Genomic DNA, 26104 nt, shown 5'->3' with positions numbered 1-26104 from the left:
AAAATGAGCATTTCGTTTCCATTTATATTTATGCAATAGATTAAATGAATTTCTTTTAGTCCTGTATATTTTAAGTATATTATAAAAACCACAGATTTTGTCTAAGTACCATAGTTAATACAATACAATTTGCACAATAGATCAATCAGTAAAAAAATAAGTTTTTATTAGCTCTTGGCTTCTTCTCATCCCGTCAGCTGATCGCCACAATCTTTTGGCGTTGGGAAGTAAACGTTACCATGCACGTGTTCTTTTAGGTACTCTCCACCACATTCTTCGTACATTGGACGAGTTATCAGTGATTGGCGAAATGTCTCGGTTAAACAAAACTTGCTCGCTCCGTTCCAAGCGTCCAACACTGGTTCGCGAGCAACCTCGATTTCGAACCTAGACTCAAATGGAAGCATTTCCCTCATCTCTCTCGACAGTCGGTCTTTCAGGCCACGGATTTTGGCACACCCGCCAGTCAGAAAAATATTGTTTACCAAGCAACCTCGCTGCTCGGCGGGAAACAGCTTCAACACAAAGTCAATCGTTTCGGCCAGTCCCGCTTCGTAGCTGCCGATGATGCTTGGTTGGAACAGAATTTCAGGAGCGCGGATACGTTCCACGCCAACATGCAGCTGGTACAGCTCGGCGGCATTGCCGGACATCGTCAGCAGCGGATCTTCGTACGTTGAATCGTACTGCTTGAGAATAATGTCGTACTCCACCAAACGTTCACTGTCGTTCTCATTGTCGCTATCCTCTTCGCGACTGATTTGCTTATACACATCCCAGTCCTCGTCGCGCATTCCGAAATCATCGCTACCCTTCTCTTTTCGGGCGAGGTGGGAAATGATGCGCATTCGCTCCTGAGCGGCTGCCGTCCGCCGCTTGGCAAGGTCCTGCTTACGCTGCCTTCGCGCTTGTCGTTTCTCTATTATGGCGTCACGCTTGCGGCGCGTTTCCTCGACCCACTCGACCACAGACATGTTGGGCGGGGGTTGTAATAATTTGTCCGAATCGGATTGCAGCTGCGACTGGGAGCCGCCCGCGCATGGTGCGTTCATTTTTTGGCGCGCTTTTTCGATTCGAGAATTTACGGTGGCAATCATCCGTTTCAGCTCGCCCACGTCTTTGATGCTGTGCTCGACCAAACCATCGCGAATGTCCTCTCCATCTTCCGCGGACTCTTCTAGCTGCTGTAGCTGCATTAGCAATTCCTCATCCTGCGCCAGTCGTTCCTCACGCCGCCGTGCATTGATCTCTGCCAATCGTTTAGAAAGCTCTTTTTTCTTTTCAAACTTCTGCTCCGTCGTTAGTGCCGGCGCTGCAGTGGTCTGGTTGTAGGGCAGCTGTATTTTCTTCACGTTTTGGTCATAATATGTCAGGCAGGCCCAGTTTTGGAGCGCCTCCATGTAGTCGTACGCAAACTCTCCATACTTGTGCAGCAAAACCTCCGAACGACTCAACGTGATCGCGTTAAGGTGGAATGTATACTTCAGCTGCAAACATCGGTGCAGAAAGGCGATCATGTGCGATCCGCCAATATTTATGCGGCGTATATTTTCCACCACCATGCGTCCGTTCAGCACTGGCACGACGTGAGTGGTGTGATAACCGGTGGCGATGATCAGTCCGCTCTTCCCACGCTGATTCGAGTGAAAGCTCAGTAGGCTATCCACACCGTACGAAAGGCCCGGTATGTCGTAGCATTCGAAGAGCAGCTCCGACATCAAACTTCGGCAGTAGTTTGGATTGAACAAACACTCCGTAATCATGACCTTGTGTGGCACGCTGTTTTCCGAATTGATTCCAAGCTTGGTGAAAATGTAGTCAAATATTTGCTCTTGTACATTGTAGTGTGTGACGACATTGCGATCAAACTGTGTGCGCAACTGAAGCCGCAATGCCTCGATGTTCACTATGTCGTTGCCAATCTGTGTCACAGGAACGGTGGCCACTTCGATGTCTTTTTTGTTGCGATCCTTCCGCGGTTTGGCCAGGATATTGCGAAACACCAATGCTGGCTTTTCCTTCAACATCCAGCCTGCACGGCAGTTGAACGAGCCATTGTCTATGACAATCACTCCCTCCCGACCGACGGATGGATCGGGGTACGGCTGTACAATGTCTGGGGTGATTTTAAGATCCTCTATCGGTGAGATGTCCATACTTTATCGATTTAAAGCAATCTGTTCACAGCGCAGCAGAGCACCAGAGATTTACCTGCACGCAAATGAAAGCGTTGTTTTTGTTTCTTTCCCCGGTTGACATTTGTTGAAGGGACTGTCATGCGGCTCCCCGACTGTCCAAATGTCCCAAAATCATTCGAAAAAAGGGTTTGCATTTTTATCGGTTGGCATTGTTCAAATCATTGCAGACAAAACTGTTGCGAAATTACGGCAAAACGCTTACAAAACACATCAACCGATAATGTATCCGTCGTTTCAGCTAATATTGTCGGCCGAAATTAAAACCCTTCAGCATAAACCAACGCACACAGTTTGACAGATACGCACCAACACATGCGCATTCAAATTGGCTCACAAACACTCATAAACACACCATTGCAATCATATCAATCTCATATCTGTCGAGGGGAGAAGTTTACAATATTGTGCTGACGAAGTAGTTTGCATGGGACATCAGTGGAGAAAATAATAGAGAAAATTACTCCCCACGAGCCGCATTCGCTAGTCACTGTTGCGTGATTTCTTAATGGCTTTTACAGCAGCGTGAAAATATATTAGTCCTTCCTTTCAGTTGTGTGGCTTTGTTGCGACCAAACGTATAGCCCGGCCGTTCGTGTACTGATTCATCGAATTAGTTGCGTTAAAAGATTTGACCCAAGTCGGTATTGGCCGTGGTTTGATCTGCCTAGCCAGATAGTTCGCATTCCTAACGCATTAGGAAAGTAGATACGGGTCGTAGTGTTACCGGAAGTAGCGAATCATTCAAAATCAAGCCAAGATGATGGTAAGTGCAGCCGATAATGAAAGTATGTGCCGTGCTGGCACCGCTCTCTGTAGAAATTACATTGTGCTTCATGTAGCACAGTGATAACGCAGACTGTTACTATATGTGGGCGGCTTTGTGACACTTGTGGTGTGATGATTTGTCTTTTTGCAGGATGGAATCGAAGAAAACGGATCACCGCAGCAAGCGACGAGCCCGAGTGTCACCGTCCCGGAGACGATAGGTTCGCGCCAGGGATCCGTTGAGGGCGGATCAACTACTGGTACCACCGCAGCGCTGCCGGAAAATTCCCTACTGGTGAGTCATGTTGCGACTTTCTTTGTTCGCACACCGTAATCGCATTGCCGGCGATGCATTGTTTTTATCTGGACTCGTATCCACACTGTCCCCGATAGGTCGACATTTCCGACGCATTGAGTGAGAAGGAGCGGGTGAAATTTACCGTCCACACGCGCACGAACTTACCCGGCTTTGACAAGTCCGACTTTCTGGTGGTCCGACAGCACGAGGAATTCGTCTGGCTGCACGATCGCTTCGAAGAGAACGAAGAGTATGCCGGTTACATTATCCCACCGTGTCCGCCCCGGCCTGACTTCGATGCATCGCGCGAGAAGCTGCAACGGCTGGGCGAAGGCGAAGGCAATATGACCAAGGAGGAGTTTAAGAAGATGAAGCTGGAGCTGGAAGCCGAATATTTGGCCACCTTCAAAAAGACTGTCGCCATGCACGAAGTCTTCCTGACGCGTCTCGCCTCGCATCCCGTGTTCCGAGAGGATTCGCACCTGAAGGTGTTCCTCGTGTACGACCAGGATTTGTGTGCAAAAATGAAGAAAAAGATCGACATATTTGGTGGACTGGTGAAAAGCATCGGCAAAACGACGGATGAAATCTACCTCGGTGCCACGGTGAAGGATGTGAACGATTTCTTCGAGCACGAGCTGCAGTTCTTGGGCGAGTACCATTCCCACTTGAAAGAGGCCGCGATACGAACGGAGAAAATGACCAACAAACACAAGGACGTGGCCGATTCGCATGTGCGCATTTCATCTCAATTGCTGGCGCTATCCACCGCGGAACACGGCTCAATGGAGAAGTTTTTGGCAAAGACGTCCGATATTTTCGAAAAAATAAGGGTAAATATGGGTTGTTCCCTTTAAAAGGACTGTTTTAGGGAAACTGGAAACGTTTTCTGAAGCGCGTGTAATGTTTACTGTTACTTTTACCCCCAGAACATGGAAGGACGTGTGGCAAGCGATCAGGACCTGAAGCTGGGAGATACGCTGCGATACTATCAACGGGATAGTAATGCAGCCAAAGCGTTGTTAATTCGTCGTTTGCGCTGCTTGGCTGCGTACGAAGCCGCCAACCGCAACCTAGAAAAGGCACGGGCGAAAAATAAGGATGTTCACGCGGTAAGAGATGTTCGCTAGGCACCGTGTTACCACCACGAAGGAATGTAAATACAGCGATCAAATGAATAGAAACATTTTCCAACCATGCTGTCCCATGACCCTGTTCCTATCTTTGGTCCCCCGGTTGTGTATATGCTTTATCTGTCTGTCTTTCTTTCTCTTTTATGCTTTCTTCCACGATGGGCGTTTTAGCCGCTGGAAGTACAGGAGGTGGGAATGGTTTTGCTTTTAAAAATGCATGCCTAAACGAGAATGTAGTTAGCAGCCAGGTGGTAGAGAAAGACTATTATTTCATCGTCGATTTTCTGTGATTTCAGGCGGAAAGTGCACAGACACAGGCATGCGAAAAGTTCGAATCGATGTCAGCACGCGGCAAGGAAGAATTGGTCAGCTTTAGATTGCGCCGTGTGGCTGCCTTCAAGAAAAGGTAATTTTTTTGACCGTTGCCCAATCTGAAACAATCTAATCACTCTTTTGTGTGTTTATCCACAGCTTGACTGATCTGGCAGAGTTGGAAATAAAGCACGCTAAAGGACAGTACGAATTTCTACGCCAGTCTTTACTCGCCTTACAAGAGCTGGTTTAGTAAACGGGCTGAAACAAAAAACAAACACTCACTTTCTTACATTTGCGGCAAAGAAATGCGATACAAAACGTAACCGTCTAAGTGGAACAATATTTCTCCTAACTGTGAAGTATCAATGGACACATCCGTCGGCGATGTCGGAACGTGATTGCCAGCGAAACGCATTTGTAACCGACTGGAATCGGGGGAGACGAGGAGAGGGGGGTGGGGGGGAGGGTTTAACTCACCAATTTGGAGAAAACAAAGATCCGTTCTGTTGATCTAGCATAGGATAGCAGAGAGCAAATGTGTCTTCATGATAATGCAAATAATACGAAAATTATTAGAAGAATGAATTCATCGAACCATGAAACAAAACACCGTTAGGGGGCTTTTTTTCTTTTCCTCACCTTTATGTAGTGTAATAATATATTATTCCCTTTATCACGCAAAACGTATCTAGGAAACAAGTACAAGAAACGCCGTTGAAATCATTATCATGATTCACATTATTACATTCTATTGTTGGCTGTTTAGATAACGGGGATGCATACACCTGTTGAGATGTAGGGAGCGCTTCGTTAATTTGTTTGTTTTTTATCGGTTCATAATCCATAAAATATTAAATATTTGACCTTATGTATTAGAGTTTGTTACGAGTTGTCGAAACATACTGCGCTCGAATTCAGTGAAATAATTGTGAATTATAAATTGCACTTCATTTTTCTTCCATCGAATATGTAATGTCAAGGAAGAATGTATTTTTAGCGAGAGATTTGAAGAAGAAGGTTTTATGCTTTTCTTGTAAACGGAGGGGAAATGATAAGAAGAGTGCGTTCCAGGAAAACCAAATTAGCTGTTGCGTCTAGGACGGACGGGTAGGGCAGTAGGAGAATCTATTGGCATTTTATTTTTCTACTATACCCTTTATACACAAGCGATTGTTCTTTCTTTTCGTCTCGGTATAAACTGATGATGGATTCAAAACGGCATGGACTCGTACTGAAGCCTGCGCGACACACATATATATATATAGAAGCGTACATGTCGGTAAATAACAGTTTGTATGAAATATTGATGAAATAAATAAATCTACAACCAACCAATAGCACTGTGCTCATAGTTCTAAGATTCTCGTAAACGTTTAGAAGTGTTTACATCATACATTTACATTACAGGGTTTTCCAGGAGTTCTCATAGCTGTGGGACACTTTATTGACTCTTTCTTAATGGGAATCTATCTTAATGTAATGGGAATTGGATTCTACACACCCTTGTGGGACAATCCAATTGGAATTTCCAAGGAGTCTGTCCAAAAAGTAAAGAGTCCAGTTTCCATTATATGAAGCTCACTTCCCATAAGAAAAAGTCAAGGAAGTGTCCCACAACTATGAGAACCCCAGGAAAACCCTATATACTAATTGGAAAACATTCCGGTGTGTCATCTAGTTGAGCAGAATCAATGGAAAAAGTCGTAAAACCATCGAGTTTTCGGTACACACATGAAATGTATTTAACTTTCCCATAGCTAGTACAGTTTTTCGTGTTACCATTTAGTGGGTTTGTGTGTGTGTGTGTGCTTGTTTGTTTGTAATTGGTTTAGCCTTACTTATTGGTTAAACATTTATTTCCCCCTATCCCGTTCGTAAACCGCATATTCCCAAGATGTTTTTTTTTATATATGTATATATCGCTACCGTTTTTATTTTGTTTTGCTTCGTCTTCCATTCCAACACAACAACACAACACATCGTAAAAGAGTGACATCCCACTGCCGAGCCGATGATGGAAGGACGCACGTTCGCGTTGCAAAGAAGAATGAATGTTCGTTCTTGTCCACTCGTTACATTCCCTCCCACAGCGTTTCTGTTGTTGGACTCTAGCGCCAGCGATTTTATCAGTGTTTGCCCAGTGAGTTAGTATGTGTGGTACGATTTACTATTTTTGATAAATGTTTACCATTATCTACACTTGTTGACATTGTTTGTATGCTGCATGAAATGCTAAGAAAAGTAAGAGCCGGAATAATAAAGATTGATGATTAAGGGTGTTTTTACGTGTGTATTACGTTGCTACCCAATATGCGCTACCCCTTAACATTAAATCTGAACTATCTCTGTATGCGTGTGCAACTTAATACTCATAATTTCGGAAACGATTAGCCACATATTGCCTGTGGCTGCATTTATCACCATGCAGCCATTTCAACCGGTTCCATCCTCTCAGTGCAGTGTATGGACCATGCAGAGCCAATGGCGATGTGCTTTTTCAGGCTGTTTATGAAGTACTATGGGTTTGGATTCGTGAATACGTACGATTTTGTGTGATCGCTCGGGCAGCAATGCCACACGCATCTGAATGAATAGTCTATAATTTGGTTTTGAACTACCTGCTAATGTTGCGCATCCATCAAGAACATCCAATCGTAAACCTATGTTGCTGTCATTCAGGGTTCTTAATAATAGATTGATGGTTCAACATATATAATATGGATTAAAAACGCATATCCAAAAACAAGCATACCTGAAACATTGCGACTGTAACAAATATTGAAAACAAGAGTAATTGAAATAAGAAATCAAATATTGCAATTAAACATTATCCCCGATACAACGCTATAATAAATTATCCAGGTCGCTGGCTGTTGTGTATTATTCTCTCACCAGCTAATAGTCCGACAAATCCGATTCCCCGCGCTGTGATTTGGGCTGCTTCTTCACTGAGATGTTACATACTGAGTGTATCTTTGCGGGTGTGTGTATGTGTGTGATGTACAACGCGCTTTCATCAACATTTGGGAATCAGCTCGTGGGCTCGTGTAGCACGCGCATTCGCTTACCATCATTTCCCATTTAGAAGCTAATAGCAGGATGCTGATGAGGAATGTCGCACTCACCGACAGTTACTCGATACATTGCCATTTCGCTGATGCCATGATAGTGCACGAACGCGGCCACAAGTACAAGCACGTGGAAGATCTGATGCGATTGGAACTGCAAAACAAGCAGGTGATTGGGATTAGTATGGGATGTGCAATGATGATTTTTTTTTCGCTTCTCCCAATCGTATATTTACCCAAATGTCGCACTTGCCCGGGAACCACCGTTCCGGAACGCGCAGGGCATAGAAAAGAGCGCCGAGAATGTACAGTAAGCCCATCAGGATAAGCCAACCCAGACTTGCCTGGGAAATTTTGCTAAACCATCCTTCCATAAGCACGTAATGAATAGCTGGAATAATTCCGGACAGCCCAAAACTCATAAAGACTCCTGGGAATGCAAACAAAAGTCAAGCGGTTAATGATGTACGGTGCACGCTGCTCCATTACTAATTGTGGCGCCAATCATACTCACCTGCACGGAGCGGTCTCAGATTTGGCTGCGAAAACTTGTCCCACAGGGAGGTAATGATCGAAGTAATTCCAAGCACGATCACCACAGTCAGGTAAATCAGCTTATGCTTATAGTGACAGTAGAAACCATAGTAAAGCCAAGGAACGAACGAACCCATGATGAGCAGAGCGATGCCACAATAGTCCAGCCTATTTAGCAGAACGGAAACAAATTAAACAATGTCACAACTTCTCTTCAATCCACGCAGTCGCAACGGGTCGAAATGTGGTCTTACTTTGAGAAAAGCTTTCCCACCATTTCCGAGTGGCAGCACAGCGTGTGGAACGCAAACGAAAATCCTAGACAGATGATTGCGCCGATGAAGAATGTGAGGAAGATGAGCTTCTCCTGTAGCTGAATTTCGAACGAGGGGCGCGTAAGGAAGTAGGCCGCCACGCCGATGAACATGACGCAACCCAACAGATGAGTCCATATGTTGCCGGTTTCGGTGTGTATGCGAAAGATGGACTTGAAGCAAGCGCTGAACGAAGGCAACGGAGGCCGGTGGCCTTTATGGAGGAAATCGTTATCCTGCAGCCAGGCCGGCAGGTTCTTGAAGTGGCAAACCTTCCAGGAAGCTTCCCACACCTTGCGCACGAACTCTTCCGCCTGCTCGGCCGCATTGTGCGCCAATGCACCCAGATCGATCTCGTCGGAAAGCACGCCCGCCTTCAGCACCTCAGTCATTTCTGCCTCGAGCAGCTGGTTATCCTCCGGCGTTGAGGGCAGCGGACAACCGACCCCATCGTCTTCCTCCTCCTCCAGATCGTCGTCATCATCGAGCAGGTCGATGTCTTCGGAAGCGAGGGAAACCTCCTCGGGGGCCCAAACACGCCGCTTTCTTATGCTGAAGTCAGCCTCCATCATGTTATTGAACAGCTCGTCACCGGGCGCCGCGTTCAGGGCACTTTTGAGACCGCTGCTCGATGCTGGCTGCTGCTGGATGCCACCCTCAATGCCATCGTTCATTTCGTAACGCAGTGAAGACATTGTGTTAGAGTTGTGTTGATTCTGAAAATAAATTTTAAATGATTTAAATGGTTAGAGCACATGGTTTAAATGGTATTTCTAAAAGTTCTAATTTATTGATATTCAAACACGGAAAACATAGTCCGCCCGGTGTGTAGAAGGGTGGTGAATGTAACGACTGATAATTATCACCCCAAACACGTGTAATAAAACAAACAACGCTACAATCTAGTTGGCAGGGAGTGTTGTTCAATGACGTTGCTACGAAGTGTTTTCGAAAGTAAAAGACACGGGAACTTCAAACACATCAGTAACCCATGCGACGTCCGTAAATTACGCAGTGTTGTCGACGTCAATTATTTGACTTTGTGAGATGCCACAGCAAACACAGGGTCAGGCACTACGCAAATTAGAAAGAAATTAGCGTACACAACCCCGTGCTCGCTCAACTCTTCGATCGAATATAACGTCCTTATAAGAGCGTCTTACTGTTATGCGATCAATCAAAAACAGATATACTTTTTTCGTTTAAAAAAACACAACTTTATCGGTGCCAATGACACAAATGCTCCGGATGTGCGTTCGCTTACCGCAGCTCGATCACCTTGGACTTCACTCTGTCTCACACACACCGCAAACTGCGCTGACTTCCTTCCCTTATCAACTCTCTCAACAACGTGCACTTGTAACACAAATCGAACCCATGTGCTGCTATGACGATTTTGTTTTGCAATTCGAAACTCCAAATACGCTGCATTAGAAGAACCGACAGCTCGATAAATATTACCGTAGAGCTTTGATATATCGCTAAACACAAAGCCCGTTCCCTTTAAACTGAACACAAAAGTCGAACCACACGCACACACACACACACATACGCTCACGACCGCGAGTTAGTCAGGTAATGCGACGGCGAAGGAAAAATCAATAAACTGCCTCACCTTTTTCCTGTCCGCCCGTTTTCTTCACTGTCCTAGAATTAAACACACAGAGCTGTGCAAATCCTTTACAAATATGTTCGGCAGGTTTAACATTCGTTTGAACTTTCCACAGTAGCGAGTTTACAGTCTCGGGGGCCCTAAGCAGTAAGAGTTGTTGAGGCCCCTTTGTACATGATTACCGAGGGTACTCGGCATCCGTCTTTAATTATGTAACATTTTAACTTAATTTTTGATGCTGCCGGGGGGGGGGGGGGGGGGGGGGGGGGGGGTGCTTATGGTTCGTCTAGCGCGGGGCCCCAACGTCCATAACCCACGGGGCCCTCCTTGCTAATACAGTGCCATATTCTATCAACTGTTATGGATTATGTACTAAAGATTCCGGGGCCCCTCATTGACGGGGCCCCCCGCAATTGCTTACTTTGCTTACCGTTAAATACGCCACTGACTTTCCATGATAAAGCGTTGCTTATCAGAGGGAAGGAATTGTCTTTCTAATGCTTTCCGATTCATCGGTGTATCATGTGATTGCACAACAACTTTTTTTTTCGTTGAATGAGGGCCTACGGGATCAAGTTTCGATGACTAGCGAGTACAGTGCGTTAAACCGATAAAAAGTTATTGGAAGGCACGTTTTGATAAGCTTTGCCTTGGGTTAGCATTGTTTTTCTTCGCACGAACACGTTCGTAGCACATGCACCATTTTTCTTACTGTTATTGGAACGACTAGCTTCAAGCGGAAATGAATGAAATTACATCGAACAATTATGCTCTCTCTCTGGCTCTGTATGACGTTGAACTGCAAGAGAAAACTGCCACTAATGTATGGCCCCAAAACACATCCCCCACCAGTTAAAAGTTCATGTTGCTTAACGCAATGTTCAGGGTTTTTTTTTTTTTTTGTGTCTTGCTACATAGTGCAAACTAATACAAACACAACACATATTTATAAACTACCTAACTCCTACACAGTTAAGACAAACTCCACAGTACAGCAGAAAGTAATCGTGAAACCATACTGGGCGAGGAAAATGGGAATTCCGTTTTCTACCTTTGCCAAACGTACCAGTAATTGTGGCTACAAAACAGCAAGTAGTCTCCAATGGCGATCCGATGCCGTAGCTACCACAAAGAGTGACCCTTTCTCCCTTCGACTCAGCTAAGCCCGCAGAAGGGGCAGAAGGGATTTGCTACGTTGACGGCAACTGCACCCCGATCTCGGTTGATACGCACGCAACGACAACGAAAAAATCATGAGCCAGGACCACAGACGTATGGAAATGATCTGTCTATTTTGTTTTGACATTGCACGGTGACCACACTGGACCATAAGTTTGTCTGGTGTAGCACAATTATTCTTTAGTAGAAAAAATCAAGCTTTGTTGCATATTGTGAGGAGAAGCGTGTACAAATTAAAATTAACTTGTTTTTACTTTGGACAGCATACAGCATTCATATTGAACTAAATCAAACGACACAACTTGCAAATGCCGCTAGCGAACATGATTAGCAAAAGGTTTGATAGAAAGCGAACTTTCGAATGCAACGATTTGACACCTCATCTACACGACAGTGCGACAATCGCGTTTGCAAAAATTAATTTCTGGCCAAAGCAATTGACGCGTTATCGAGCAGACACTGTTTTCACACGACATGTTTTTTTTTGTGGAAATTTTCACAGAAACTTCATATAAAAAAATTGAAAAATCTGATCTAACTTTCTACGTGCTGTTTTGTGGGCGACTTTCACAAACAACTGTCGTGTAGAAACAGTGAAAACCCACATCTGTTTTATAATGTGCGTTTCAATTCTTATTGCAGCATGTCTGTTCGTAGTTGAAAGGATCCACTTCAAATCAGCAAATTTAAATCGTTTGTACAAAATATACATTTTCCCCTCTATCCTCCTTTTGTATGTAATTTTCAAGTGTTACAATTAATAGTTCTGTTTTCAACTAAAAGTGAATCCCACACACGGAATGTTTTGTGCAAACGACTGGCGCTCTTTGTTTCTCAATGTTTGTGTTCTTGCTGTCAGTGCTGTTTTTCTCCATAAACATTCAATTACGATGCCGTTATCACTCTCTGGCGCCGTCTCTCGCATCAGGGTAAGAAAATATACAAAACAGCAAAATTTGCTACGGCTCAATATTTCTCTCGTCCGCCTCAACTGTGCTGTGCTAGTTGAGATGACTTTTACAATACGAAAAGGAAAGAAAAAAGTTTCCTGGAGAAGCACGGTCAAATTCATGCTCACGGAATATCATCTTTGCTGTGCTTCAGTGTGTGTGAGTGTGTGTTGAGTGAGAGTGAGTTTATGGCTGTACCGCGGCTGAGTAAATACGAACCAGAATCCGCTCAGTGAGAAGATTCTCCTTTGACAGCAGGCCCAATTTTCAAAACGTAGGAAAGCATCATCAGCGAAAAAGTGACGAGAATTCGCGTTCCGACCTTATCCGCACCTGCCAATTCTGTACCAGTCCAATGATAATTGTGTGTGCCGCAGGAACATTTGTGTGTGGTGCTGAATCACCGTCGCAATAGAATCGTCGCCGTAGGTAGTGTTCGCAAATGAGGAAAATTGGGTTTATATTTCGGTGTAATGCGAGGCAGGTTGTGTGTGCAAGGCAGAATCGTAGCGGAGACCTGCCCCGATGTAGCTACACCCACTAGGATAGTAATTCGGTTCGTGCGGTAATGGGCGCTTCCCCTTCTCGTGTTGCCTGTTTTTGCTATTTGCCTATCAATTTGGGTGGCAAGTGAAGAAGATATGCTCCACACGAAACCTCCGCTGCGCTGCGTGTGATTATCAAGTGCGCGCAAGGTCTAAAAAGGAAATTTTACACCCTTTTTGCAGCATTGTTCCACTATGTTGTTGGGTGTGCAGTGTGTACTTCCTGTCCGTGTTTAATTAGCTGCTCACGAAACTGTGTAGCTATGCACATTCCAGTGCCAACCCTGATTTGATGGTACATAGCAGTGCGCTGAATGCGGGAAAGGTTCAATGTCACGCATACGGGGCATGTATTTTAGAACGCTGTTGACAAATGTTGGCGAGAGAAATTGAAGAGAAGTGTCGTCCATATCCAATGCATGAAGTAGGTGCGAGCAATATGCTCCTGATGTTGGGTGCGATGATGCTGCTGTTTGAGAATTAATCGAACTGGGTTCGTGCCGAACACAGGTGTAGAACACCCTTGTTCGTTGAACATAATTCCCTAATTTTGATCGTACGGATTTGTGAGCAGTGGTGGTGAGCAGCAGCCCGTATCCTTTGCATCGAAAGGATTGGTTTACATTACTTTTTGTGTGCCTATTCGCAGTGGAACACGAACAGCAGCATCACAATGGAAAGTGCATAAACAAAAACAAAATACATTCGATGGTGGTCTGAAATATGAAGAGACAAATAAAAAACCACAGCCTTAATGTGCTTTTTCCACCCCATGAAGCCAGGTTGTGGTTTTAAGTTGTAGACCACAATTTCATGCCAAAACGGAAGCAATCTATTGGTTTGGGGGGCACCGTTAGCCAGAGATCTTTCTCTCCGGGACAGGATGTGTAAACTAATCCCATCCTTCACATCCCATTCCAGGGGCTTCTCTGAGTCATGTTGGTTTGGTATGTTCACAGCGAACGACACACAATTTAGCTGGATTGTGGGATGCGTCCTTGTTTGTGTTAGTCGCCTGCTTATATTTACACAATCCCTGGGGTCGTCCTTTTATTGTGTGTTGTGTACTTAATTGTCGACCGTACAGAGCCTTCCTAGCTCAGTCGTTCTCTTTCCTGCTATTCCCAGCCGCCACGCTCTCATTGCAGTAGCCTTCGCTTGAAGGGTGCATTTAAAATTACGACCCGTATTTGCTCTGCGATTTTCACTGCCGACTCTTGCTGCGTTTTCCTCACTCTCCAAATCTCTCTCATTCTCTGACGCGACGGCTCCCCTGCTTTAGCGCAAGCCAGCGCACAAGAAATCGTCAAGGATTTTCGCGAGTGTGGGATGGGACACGGGATGATACGCTTACGTCTGGCAAAAATGCAAAGCACAACGTCCCTACATCCTGCTTCCTAACGCGATTGGGTGTGGGAGAACGTCGTGCATGGCTTGCGTACTACTAGAGCCCAGGCTCGTTCGTGTAGCTCACAAGCGTGTCACATCCGACGAGAAATGCTACGTTACTAACCATTTGTTCTCCTCTCAACAGGATTTGATGGTGTTGTGAGCTGCACAATTTACATTTGCCGAAACCAGTTCCGACAAGTTTTGAAGTGACTCTGGTTAAGTGGATCAAATCAGCTGTTCGTCTGACTCTAAATCTGTCCGTGCGTACGGCGGTGACGGCGGTTGCGTTTCGTTTGCATTCCAAAACGACTGAAAACCGGGATCATATTGCATTGTGCTGTTGAGTGGAACGCGCGGCATGAATTTGAGCAGCTCCGGTGGAGGCGGTACCGGCACCTCAGCGAACACTTCTGGCAGCAGCGGCGGTAGCGGAGGCTCCTACTCGGCCGTCGGAGGCGGCAGTGTTGGTGCCGGAGGTAGCAGTGCAAACAGCGCCAGCGTTAGTGCGGCAACAGGTAGCGGAGGGTACGGTAGCGGCAGTGGAGGATCGGGCAGCGAGATGCCTGCGGAAATTATTCGCCCAAAGGTTGTGACGGTGAAGCACCCGGAATCGAACAAACCGAAACCGACCACCAAGAAGGGAAAAGCGATACAAGCCGATGTGGACGTCATCAAAGAATTCCAGCGCTGCAAGGAGGAGAACATTCAGCGGCTGGATTTGAGCAAATCCTCCATCACGGTCATACCGGCCTCGGTTAAAGACTGCACGAGCTTGGTCGAGTTCTATCTGTACGGAAACAAGATCTCCTCGCTGCCCCCGGAGATTGGATGTCTGGCGAATCTGAAAACGTTGGCGCTGAACGAGAATTCCCTTACGTCGCTACCTGACTCGCTGCAAAATTTAAAGCAACTGAAAGTGCTCGATTTGCGGCATAATAAGCTGTCGGATATACCGGATGTGATTTACAAGCTGCACACCTTAACTACACTCTATCTGCGCTTCAACCGAATCCGTGTCGTAGGAGACAATCTGAAGAATCTAAGCAGCTTGACGATGCTTAGCTTGAGAGAGAACAAGATTCACGAGCTACCAGCAGCAATCGGTCATCTAGTGAATCTGACGACATTGGACCTTTCGCACAATCACCTGAAGCATCTGCCCGAAGCGATTGGCAATTGCGTTAACCTAACTGCACTGGATCTGCAGCATAACGATCTACTGGACATACCGGAATCGATAGGTAATTTGTCGAACCTGATGCGACTCGGGTTGCGCTACAACCAGCTGACGTCAATTCCAGTGTCACTGAAAAACTGCACGCATATGGATGAGTTCAACGTGGAGGGGAACGGCATCAGCCAGCTGCCGGATGGGTTGCTAGCTAGCTTAAGCAACTTGACCACGATCACTCTATCGCGCAATGCGTTCCACAGCTATCCATCTGGCGGCCCAGCCCAGTTTACGAACGTGACAAGCATCAATCTGGAGCACAATCAGATCGACAAGATACAGTATGGAATATTTTCCCGTGCCAAAGGGCTAACTAAGCTGAACATGAAGGAGAACGCGCTGACTTCGCTACCGCTCGACATCGGTACCTGGACCCAGATGGTGGAGCTAAACTTCGGTACCAACTCGCTGACGAAGCTTCCGGACGACATACACTGCCTGCAAAACCTGGAGATTCTCATTCTATCGAACAACCTGCTGAAGCGAATACCAAACACGATAGGCAATCTGAAGAAGTTGCGCGTGCTCGATCTCGAAGAAAATCGGCTAGAGTCGCTGCCGTCGGAGATCGGGCTGTTGCACGATTTGCAGAAGTTGATACTGCAGTCGAACCAGCTGAGCGCACTACCACGCACAATCGGTCATCTGACAAACCTGACGTACCTGTCGGTCGGGGAAAACAATCTGCAGTTCCTGCCGGAGGAGATCGGCACGCTGGAGAACCTGGAATCGCTCTATATTAACGATAATCCATCGCTAATTAAGCTACCGTACGAGCTGGCCCTGTGCCAGAATCTTGCGATTATGAGCATCGAAAACTGTCCGCTGTCGGCCCTTCCACCAGAGGTAGTCAGTGGGGGTCCAAGTCTCGTCATACAGTACCTCAAGCTTCATTCGCCATACCGACAAATGTGATTTGCTAGCAAAACGATCGCTCTTTGCCGCGAGCATTGCGTGTGTAGTGCTTTCCATGCGTATAGATTGTGGATCGCGCCGTACCCGTCGTTATCCTTTTCGGCCTAGCCGTCGATATTGTGTGTAATGTTGTGAAGCCACCCCCCCCTCCCAAACCAAAACCACGCCACGGATGGAAATCACATTTAAAATAGCATAAAAAGTAAACGAAATGCACATACGAGAAGAAAAAAAACACACACACAAAAACACAAAACAAATTCAATCAATGTGATTAAAATAAAGCTTTAATGTTATTGCTTATTAAACAAACAAAAAAAAAAAACAAAAAAGGAATACACAAAGCATACGACAGCGTGGACGTCAAATTAGCGCTCAGTGCAGAATGTAACGGCAATGCGGTATTTATTAACACTCTATTCATCAAAACGAACCGCGACCGATAAACAAACAAAATACTTCGTTATTGTTTCATAAACTGTTAACTGAAATTGTGTGTGCGAATGGAAATGCTCTCGAGTCGGTCTCCTTTAGTGTTGTGTTTTACATGTTTTACGGCGTGCACGAACGACTAGTTGTCTTTTCCCTTTCTGGAAACAGTGAAAACAAGAAGAAATGTGACAATAGTGGCAAAAGCTGACGCGCAATGAACGACAGTATTTATTGGATGGAATTTTTAAATTGCGATACACCTACATTTGAAGTGATAGTTTGCTGGAGAACCACATATTATTGTGCTTGCACGAGACTTTCGATTGGGATACGATGGAATTGCTACAAGTAGTTACAATTCCGGTAAGTAGATTTACTCTTGTTTTAAAAACTATAAACATGTAACACATGTTGCAACTCAAACTATATTTTATCTGTGATTGGGAAACGATACCGTTTGAACTAGAGTTTCGGACAAATGTACAACAGTTATCAGACTTTCTGTTTTTGAAAAATAAAACAGTTTTATTCGAATGAAAACAAAGAAATATTATATGCGAATAGAGAGGATGCGTTTGAAAGTATAATTATAAACAGCATGTTGGAGATTTTTGAAACCCGGTACCTACTTTTTATTAACTTGTGAAACGTTACTTGTTGTAACAACAGGTATTAGCTGTTTCGAACTCAATTTTCTATAGAAGCTACAATTGAATGCATCAATTTCCCACTAAAATGCACTTCTATATGCTCAATTTATTTGAGACCGTTGAGGGCAGCACGTTTCGATTAAATGGAAGGGACTTGAACGGATGAATTGAACATGAAAAGTAACACTGGTATATGCCAAATTGCCGGACGATGGAGCTGGCGAGCGATGATGCACTTTTTGCTGAAAATTAGTTCTTCTTCCGTTGAACTACCACCGGACCGAGGTTGTCGCCACATTCCTTGTTATGGGCACCATGTGATCCATCGCAGTACGGCCACTGGAAATGGGATTAAAGAAGCAAAAAGATATCAGTTATCTGCCTGTCAGCTAGAAAATGCATGCTTTGCTGCATTTGCACAAGATGTCGTGCGATGGTGGGACAAACACTTACGTTGTTCGATTTCCAGCATCGACAGAAGGCTGCTTTTTCGGCAATATCCTCAATATCGATCATGTCTACAACCTTTGCTTCCTCCAATCGAATCTTGTTGTTTGCCTTTTGCGAGGGTTTCGGACGGGCTTCGGGGCAGAAGGCCAAGTACGACATATACACGACTCCAGCCACGGCCGCTGTCGGTGGTACGAGCGACAGCCAATCCTTAACTGCAATCAACGGAAACATACAAAATGTCGCATTATATTTCCGCCGTTAAAATTGGAGCTACAATTGTGCGCTGAAAGTATTGTTTTACTCAGAAGCAAAATCTATGCAAGCAGACACATCCAGTCCCAACACAAATGGTGCCGCGCGTCTTGTCGTGGGAATTATCTGTATGTGTGACTGCAAACAAATCTTACATAACGAGCAGGATTTCATGTTAGCTTAGAAGCCCACGGTTCTCGTTTTCTAATCTAGCCGATAACAATGTGCTGGCATGTTTTAAAAAATGGTGCCTTCTCGGCGGGTGAAGGACCCCGTTTTACTCTCGTGTCGCGGTTGTCTTCGTTCCACTCGCCTTTCTCTCTTTCAACGCTGCATCCATCGAAGGCAATAAGATACGCATGAACGGCCTAATAACTGTGTTCGTGTGGCAACATTGGATCATGATGCCGTGAATCAGTTGCAGGGTGGGTTAAAATACGCCGTGTGCAGGTATATTACCTAAAATAGTACTTACATCCTAGTCGGAACCATCCTCCGAAAGTGTCCGGTATTGGCAAACCAGACAAATAGTTGGGAACGGTTGTTTTCACCAGTCCGGAAAGCAGCTGCATGATGGTTACAAATGGCTTTTGCACAACACTTTAACGTCCAAGCAAACTGTGTTTCTCCTGTGTACACGCTGAAGTGTATGGGAATTGAAACAGCAAATGAACGACTGCGAGCAAACTAGATCTACTCTCCAATTGTACGTGCTCTGTTGTTTCGCTACACAACGATCAGCAACGGCAAGTGCAGTGAGGGAAGTTTGTTAAACGCCGGAAGGCCAGATGTCGGTTTTTCACACGATTGACGAAACACGGTGCACTAGTTAAGCACCTAAATATTTCAACAATCCGTCAGCCCAACGGAAGCGTACCGAATTTTGCTTTCCGTGCAAATGATTTGCAAAACTAACTCCACTGACACCGCACTTAGTGGGAAGGAAAAGTTAGGAATGGTCCGAGTCTGATTCTTTCTCGCTTCTTCTTTGCTTTTTCTCGTTCATACTAATGCCATCTTTTCTGCATACCGCTACAGTCGACGGGTCGGCATACGATGTTATCATTGCTCTCGTTCACTCTCACGCAATATAGAACGAGAAAAAAGAGCATAGCTATAGAGCGCAGAATATATCGTTTAGCTGTCAAGCAGTGAGAGCAAAACGTGGAACAACATTAGGGCCAGTGTGGCCAGATTATATTGGCAGATTTCGGCAGGAGTACTAACATTTTATCTGTAGTTTTCAGTAGGTTAAAACTCGAAACTCAGTTAAAAAGAAGTGTTAAGCGAGAGGGCGGGGCAGGGGGGGGGATGCTAATGCGCAAAATGAAAGTTCCATCTCACGAGAATATGCATCCTTTATCTAGGATGGATGGATTACATTTGGTTCAGCGGTTACACAAATGAAGGACTTTCTGAAGTGTCGATCTGAAAATTGTACTAGAAATTCTAAGCCAAAGAAGGACTAAGGAGCATATTTTTACCACTTCTCAGTGGTGGCAAGTTCTTTTTCTCGGGGCTCCACTCGACCTCGAGGGCCGCTGCAGGGCTCCATAGGATACGATTTTATCGTACGTGTTGTCATTTGATTTTCGCTGTATTATTTTGATTGATTTGATTATTTGGCTGAGTTTTATAGCACCGAAAAACCGACGTGACACTTCGAACAAAATGAGCATCAAAAGTCTTGCCTCACACCTTCCAAAAAAATCTTGCCTTCCTTCGCTATTTGTATTTAGAAAAGTTGTTTACATCGAAGCAGCAGTGAACAGAGCTTATTTTGACAGAAGTGATCGCTTCACTTGCAAATGACAGTACTTTCGTGTGGGACTCTTTAGTAACGCCAGTATCACGTCGGTTTGTCGGTGTTTATAGTTCAATGATTAAAAAAATGAGATTTTTCCTTCAAACTCTAGATATGTATATCGGTATTCCTGATCACTCTGATTAAGGCTTCGGCATAGCAGCTTGCGTTTGCACAGTTTTGGCATTAATTAGCGCGTGGCCACGGAGCTGACAAAATGTTGAAAATTTTTTCAACTTTGTCAAAAATGCTTGTCAACTGCAAAAAAGAGCTTTTCTCGTGGCCGCACCAAAAACATACACAAGAACGACAATAAGCTCCAACATCTGAAAATCATCGATATTTTGTTTAAGAAGCACGAAATAGGTACATAAATCAATTAGAATCATGCATTTTAGCACTATTATCGTAGCAATGAGTCACAACTGCGCCAAATAGTTGTTTGTTTACGCATTTTCGCGGACGTGAAATTTTGTCACTTTTTGTCGACTTTTGTCAACTTTTTTTCCTGGCTGCTCCAGGTTACAAAATTTTGACAAAAGCTCAAAAAAGTGACAAAAGCTCACGTTTTGAAAAATTTGTCAGCATTTTGTAGCTCTCATGGCCTTTCGCCTAATGACAGCTCTAGCCTGTTGTGTGTTTAAATTTGAAAAACATATTTTGCCGCATTGTATCGGCTAAATTTGGTTTATAAAAATAGCGATTTGGTTAAAAAATAGCAAAATTCAAAACCATTTTTTTTGTATTTACAGAAAAACGGTATTAATGTCTTACATTAAATTAATTATAAAGCGAACATAAATTGTATCAAGACAACGATCGCAAATTTTGCGTAATTTGGTGCAGTAATTGCCATACCGCTTCAAAAGTATCCAGCTTAACCAGTAATTGTTTTGTTGAAGGTTGTCAATTTTTTTATACTTTTGTCGAAACCAGCTTTATTGCATTATAAGCAAGAAATGTCGTGATATAGTCATCAAATCGAACGAGCTTAACAACATGTCCGTCGTGGGTTCAAGCCTCAATGAATTCATGAAAGAGTGCAAACTTTTATCTCGTTTTAGCTATTAGTAATGCATGCAATAAATGTGTATACTATTGAAGCTAAAAACCTGTCCACTATAGGGTAACTGTACCAGTATTCGGCAATGTACCTGTTTTCGGCAGGATAACTAAAAACGTGTAATTACGCAAAAACGCGTTGAAAATAGTTTCCACACATATTTCTTAAGGCCGGGCCACATTGATCGTACTCCGTAGTGTAATTTAGATTTTCACTAGCGCATCTGGCGGCGGCTGTCGGAAGCATTTTGCCAAACAGTTTGTAGCCGCTTCAGAAAATATGTTATTTTTCCTTGTTTTTTACTTAAACTGGGCTGAAAAAGCTACGCAATTGATAGATGAATATGTTGTGCAAGTATTTCAGTCATTTTCTCATCAAAAAACGATGAAAAAAACAACTTAAATTTGAGATCCGGCACGACCATTCCTTCGACGACCAAAAAAAGGTTCGGTCAGCCGCCGCCAGATGCGCTAGTGAAAATCGAAATTACAGTTGCGAGTACGATCAATGTAGCCCGGCCTTAAAGTTTTGAATATCTATGAATCTTAAATAGTTCATGATCATCGGAAAATTTATTTAATTTTAATGATGAAAATAGTTTCACGGAAGAGCCATAATTATCAAAATAAGCGATCGTCAAAGTGCGACTCGCGAGCCGCATACGCCTCTTTGATATCGAGACGGTGGATCTTGATGGTTCATACATTTCATAGAACTTTCACACATTTTTATTCTTGGTTTAACAATTTGGCTTTTCAAGTGAAACTATACGAACATTATTGTAGAATTTGACTCTAAATGAATGTATATTTAAAATTTCTAAATTATAAATACATTATCAATGAAACCCTGATGAACTCAACCAATCAATTTTAAATATTTTTTGTTGTGCTTATAATAATAGATTTTTTTTTGTTTCATTTCAGACTTCTTGATTGAGTTCCCCGAGTTTCTACCTAATTATAATACAAAAAATCAATACCCAGGAAATATGTCTTTCGAATGGATAATTTACACATACAACTTGCAAAAGGAACCGTGATTTTATTTAAAAAATATTATGTGTATGAGCGATATTTAAAAAAAAATTCAATAGCGTCCAACAACTTGGACGATTTATTTGATGTTTTATTATATTTGATGATTTCTTTTTGAATACGGATTATTATCATCAATGTTATTATTATGAGAAGATGTGAAAATCATGAAGCAAAGATGGTATAGATTTTATTCGGCATAACTATCAAAGTAATTCCTACAGTGATAAGGTCGATCTTGTTTCATAATATTTTATTCGTTAAAAAAAACTTCTATAATCCCATAGTTATTTGGTAAATTTTCTTTGTTCGGTACAGTATTTGCGAAAAAAAGAGTGGTTGGCAAGAAATGATTTTATGAATGTTATTTTAAAAAATAGTTTGATAAGCGATAATGTATCATTTCTTGTAATTGTAACATTATTCATGGCAATATGAGGATTCCGGAATACAGATTACTGCAACGAATTTAAAGCTTTTGAACGTTAATGTGAATGAATAGTAGAAACGTTAAACGAAGGAACAAAAACATAAATATGTCTTTGAATGATGCGTACGCTAAAAAGTAACGTTTGTATAACCTGTATGAGTTTGGGAGGTGCACTCTCGCGAGACTCATTGATTTGACTATGCGCTTTTAAAAGCGAATTGTGACCATTTCAAACTTTTGTTTGCGAATATCCGTTGGATCGTCATTTTAATCTAGTCATTAAAAAACAATAAATTTGATTATTTTAGTTACACAGTGTGGTGTGACCTGAGGCTAAATAGTAAAGATTAAGTGTAAACGAAAAAAAAACTAAGATAAAAATATCTATGACAAAAAAAAAACGAAACATTTAAAAGAAGTTAGCAAACACAAACACAGTTTAAGCAGCTCAAACAGTTTAACAATCTGGTACCCAGAAATCAGTTAAAACAACGTAGAGTGGAATGCGTAAATGGCCTAAATAATTAAATGTAGCGATGAAAAACTAATACTAAAGAAGCTAAATGAACAGTAGAAAACACGACACAAAAAAGAAAACATTCGCTAACATTATAAAAATAAAATAACGTGTACATTGAAAAGATTGTGTGCAAATGAAGCGAAACTTCCTTACACAACAAAAATGTAAAACATGACGTAAAAATATCAGTTTAAATGTTACAAAAATGCGACGATGCACGCAGGACAACAACACAGGTTGATCTCTAACTATCGTTGAGATTTACAAACAATACGCGTAGATCATACATACATCGGATTGCTATGGTAATGTAATGTCACAAACAAATAGATCCGCTGTATCGTGTTATATATATAGCGTGTGTTCGTCAAAGATCGAATTTAACAGAAAAAAATAAAGGAATTGACATTTTTAAGTACGATACATCATAAAAAGCATGAATGTCATTCCAATTGGCAAAACAAAAAAAAATGGGAAACGTTAGTGAAAAGTGTTTTGAAAAGTTCTTGCTGCACAACACACACTATTATATGAACACGTACACACTGTTGTTCCCTTGCTCAACTTTCGTGCTTCATAATCATACTCAGTTGAAAGCTTATTCTTACAAGTGCCATATGTATTGTTTACGTGTGAGGAAGCGGAATGAATTTTGACGTTACAGATGATTTCAATCGATATTTTAATTGATTTCATATACAATTACATATTTGCATGTATGTTTTTGCCACATCCGATGTCCAAAAGCATTGGAGCATAGCATGGCATTACAGGGATCTTCGAGGACTCTGGTAATTTTGGGACATTTCTTTTGGATCTTTCTTCTGGGAAGTGAACATAATACGACGGGTCTTGTAAATCCAGTGCATGATAAATTCCACTCGGATTTCAAATGAGCCTGCCCCAAAAGGGTACGGTATAGTCCATTTACCAAAAGAAAAGGTCAACAAAATGTCCCAAATTTATCAGAATCCCTGAAAACTCCGCGTAATATGGTGGACATGTTTGTACTGCAAGGTGGAAGAATGGGGGAAAAACAATATGTGGATGTTGGAATAGCCCGTACACCATCTTTTATTATTAACATTAACGTGGAATGTGTACGGAAGTAACATAATATAACAAAAAAGATACTAACCTAGAAGTGTAGCACATAAGATTAACACAGACACACTAAATGTATAAAATATGCTGAGAGCAACCGATTATATTTAAATTTATATGTAATGCGAACCATGAGTACGCATGATCATGATATAATATTGTTTGATATAGAAATATCAGCATGTATTTTACTAGCCCAAACGAGGGCCGGGGAATCTAGAACAGGAGCCAGTAAAAGCGAGCGAAAGTAGATGAAAATACGAAAATACGCACACAGACAAAACACAAAAGCATTCTGATTCAACGTAGTAGCAAATACTACGCCAGGAGATGGTGGAAAATAGCATTTGAATTGTGAGAGACAGTATCGCTAATCAATGCGAGGCAGCAGCAGCTCGGTCGTATGTATAGAAAAAAAAGCAAATGTAGTAGTGATCCTCGGATCCCCGCGGAACCCCCCACGACATGTCAAACATGTGTCATATATAGTACATATATTTAGCATTCGTGAAAAGTATAATTATAAAATCACTACAAACACAGGGCTTCTCTAGTGACAGGGTTGTGAATCAGCCCGTAAGTGGTAGGAAACGCAGATGAAACCGACTACAACTTTAGTTCATATGAATAGCTATGAAATATATCTGGCAAACGAATATTAGAGTATGATACCAAAATAAAGCAAAAACAACATAACAAAAGTACAGCGAAAAAATGGTTGCAAATTTGAATGTTAAGAACAATGGACGCGCTCGTTTAGAGAGACAGTAAGAGAAGCAAGACAAAATTAATATCGACAGTCTTGTGTTCAAACGCGGTGTTAGATTTCATAGCATTATATGGCGAAGTTAACGAGAAACAACATTTATTATCCTTTTCTATTTTTCTTCTTCTTCTTTATGATTTGAAAATGTGAGCTCCTGTTGATTGAAACGTTGTTAGACCCAGACGAAGAGCTAGCATTATAGGGGTTTACAGGGGTTCACCTAATTTTGGTGTCGAACTTTTTTACAGGCTTGTGGGACATTCTTATTGGATTGAGTTTTCAAATAAACTTATCACATAAAATTCATTCTTAATAAGTCACTAATTGTCCCATAATAAAGAACCCCCTGGAGCACAAAAATTATTTACTTTTAAAAATCTACGTAAATTCGTAATCATAGCTTGATTTCGTTGCTTTTATATGATTTTTTTATTGTACGCATTGTTAGACATGAGAGAAAAGATTTTGACTATCACCTGAGTATTTCCGTTACTGTAGTTCCTGAGTGCCAAAACGTTCGAATAAATGATTGAATGTGCGGAACGAAGTTGAAAGATAACAGTAAGAACTTGATACATTTGTAGAACTTGGGACAATCGTTTATGAGGGATATGAATCGCCGACACGAATGGATGTTAATTTATTTGTCGAAACTAACAACTTCATGCACTATTTAAGTCATTGGACAAACTGACTAATATAAGAAAGGAAATAAGTGTGTGAGGAAGGTCCGATGAAGGAAGAGAAGGAGCATTCAAAACGAAAGCTAAACATCAACCCGACAACATATTGTTTTACAGAGTAAACGACTACGTATTTAAAGATCTAGTTTGATGATTCTTTAGCAAGCTGTTGAATAATTTTCCAATCCAACTTCCAACGTTTTTATTGGATAAAATCGGATGGCTCGGTACGCGAACCACTCAAGTTCTAGGAAAAACACTGACAAACAAGGAAGACAAGGACAAAATTTCATAAATAAATGTTTATACATGTATAAAAACTGTGTTCTCGTGAGCTTACATTACGGGGATAAAAATTGAGAAAATGGGTTTAAATTTATTCATCATTTGTGTTTAGCCTCGTAGTGCATAAAGAGTATTCCTTAAGATGCTCAGTCCCTAGAATTCATACATCGTCCGAT

At 42.6% G+C, this 26104-nt stretch overlaps 5 protein-coding genes across 11 annotated transcripts; 2 read left to right on the top strand and 3 right to left on the bottom strand.

The window, feature by feature from the left end:
* Nucleotides 1–144: 144 nt before the first annotated feature.
* On the bottom strand, nt 145–2252 carry LOC1274635 (actin-related protein 5). The gene has a single exon (XM_313786.6). It carries the CDS (start codon nt 2154–2156, stop codon nt 186–188), a length of 1971 nt encoding a protein of 656 aa, XP_313786.6. The 5' UTR covers nt 2157–2252; the 3' UTR covers nt 145–185.
* Nucleotides 2253–2301: 49 nt separating this feature from the next.
* Nucleotides 2302–6044, top strand: LOC1274634 (sorting nexin-6). 2 transcript variants are annotated; one of them, XM_061641632.1, is made up of 7 exons: nt 2522–2961; nt 3115–3258; nt 3357–4094; nt 4191–4373; nt 4566–4583; nt 4691–4800; nt 4866–6044. In XM_061641632.1, the coding sequence occupies exons 1-7, from the start codon at nt 2956–2958 to the stop codon at nt 4957–4959; spliced, it is 1293 nt and encodes a 430-aa protein (XP_061497616.1). In that variant the 5' UTR covers nt 2522–2955; the 3' UTR covers nt 4960–6044. The 2 variants fall into 2 exon arrangements, with proteins under 2 accessions (XP_313785.3, XP_061497616.1); XM_313785.4 differs by lacking the exon at nt 4566–4583 and having other exon boundaries at nt 2302–2961.
* A 382-nt stretch (nt 6045–6426) lies between these two features.
* On the bottom strand, nt 6427–11533 carry LOC1274633 (adiponectin receptor protein). Of its 3 annotated transcripts, none has more exons than XM_313784.6 (5): nt 11304–11533; nt 8566–9341; nt 8292–8479; nt 8014–8207; nt 6427–7931 (listed from the first exon to the last, which is right to left on the bottom strand). In XM_313784.6, exons 2-5 carry the CDS (start codon nt 9318–9320, stop codon nt 7791–7793), a joined length of 1278 nt encoding a protein of 425 aa, XP_313784.6. In that variant the 5' UTR covers nt 9321–9341; nt 11304–11533; the 3' UTR covers nt 6427–7790. The 3 variants fall into 3 exon arrangements, with proteins under 3 accessions (XP_313784.6, XP_061497618.1, XP_061497617.1); XM_061641634.1 differs by lacking the exon at nt 11304–11533 and adding an exon at nt 10241–10349; XM_061641633.1 differs by lacking the exon at nt 11304–11533 and adding an exon at nt 9890–10130.
* A 523-nt stretch (nt 11534–12056) lies between these two features.
* LOC1274632 (leucine-rich repeat protein soc-2 homolog) lies at nt 12057–25963 on the top strand. 4 transcript variants are annotated; one of them, XM_061641629.1, is made up of 3 exons: nt 12057–12345; nt 14446–17244; nt 22030–25963. In XM_061641629.1, the coding sequence occupies exon 2, from the start codon at nt 14662–14664 to the stop codon at nt 16447–16449; it is 1788 nt and encodes a 595-aa protein (XP_061497613.1). In that variant the 5' UTR covers nt 12057–12345; nt 14446–14661; the 3' UTR covers nt 16450–17244; nt 22030–25963. The 4 variants fall into 4 exon arrangements, with proteins under 4 accessions (XP_061497613.1, XP_061497614.1, XP_061497611.1 ...); XM_061641630.1 differs by lacking the exon at nt 12057–12345 and adding an exon at nt 12404–12546; XM_061641627.1 differs by lacking the exon at nt 12057–12345 and adding an exon at nt 12517–12795.
* Nucleotides 17483–19328, bottom strand: LOC1274631 (CDGSH iron-sulfur domain-containing protein 2 homolog). The gene is made up of 3 exons (XM_313782.5): nt 18712–19328; nt 17985–18196; nt 17483–17870 (listed from the first exon to the last, which is right to left on the bottom strand). The coding sequence occupies exons 1-3, from the start codon at nt 18806–18808 to the stop codon at nt 17781–17783; spliced, it is 399 nt and encodes a 132-aa protein (XP_313782.3). The 5' UTR covers nt 18809–19328; the 3' UTR covers nt 17483–17780.
* Nucleotides 25964–26104: the final 141 nt, after the last annotated feature.

The sequence above is a fragment of the Anopheles gambiae genome, chromosome 2 (genome assembly GCF_943734735.2).
Source record: "Anopheles gambiae chromosome 2, idAnoGambNW_F1_1, whole genome shotgun sequence".
Classification (NCBI taxonomy): Eukaryota; Metazoa; Arthropoda; class Insecta; order Diptera; family Culicidae; genus Anopheles; species Anopheles gambiae.
Note: the sequence above shows the minus strand (reverse complement) of the source record. Positions and strands in the feature narration are given on the sequence as shown.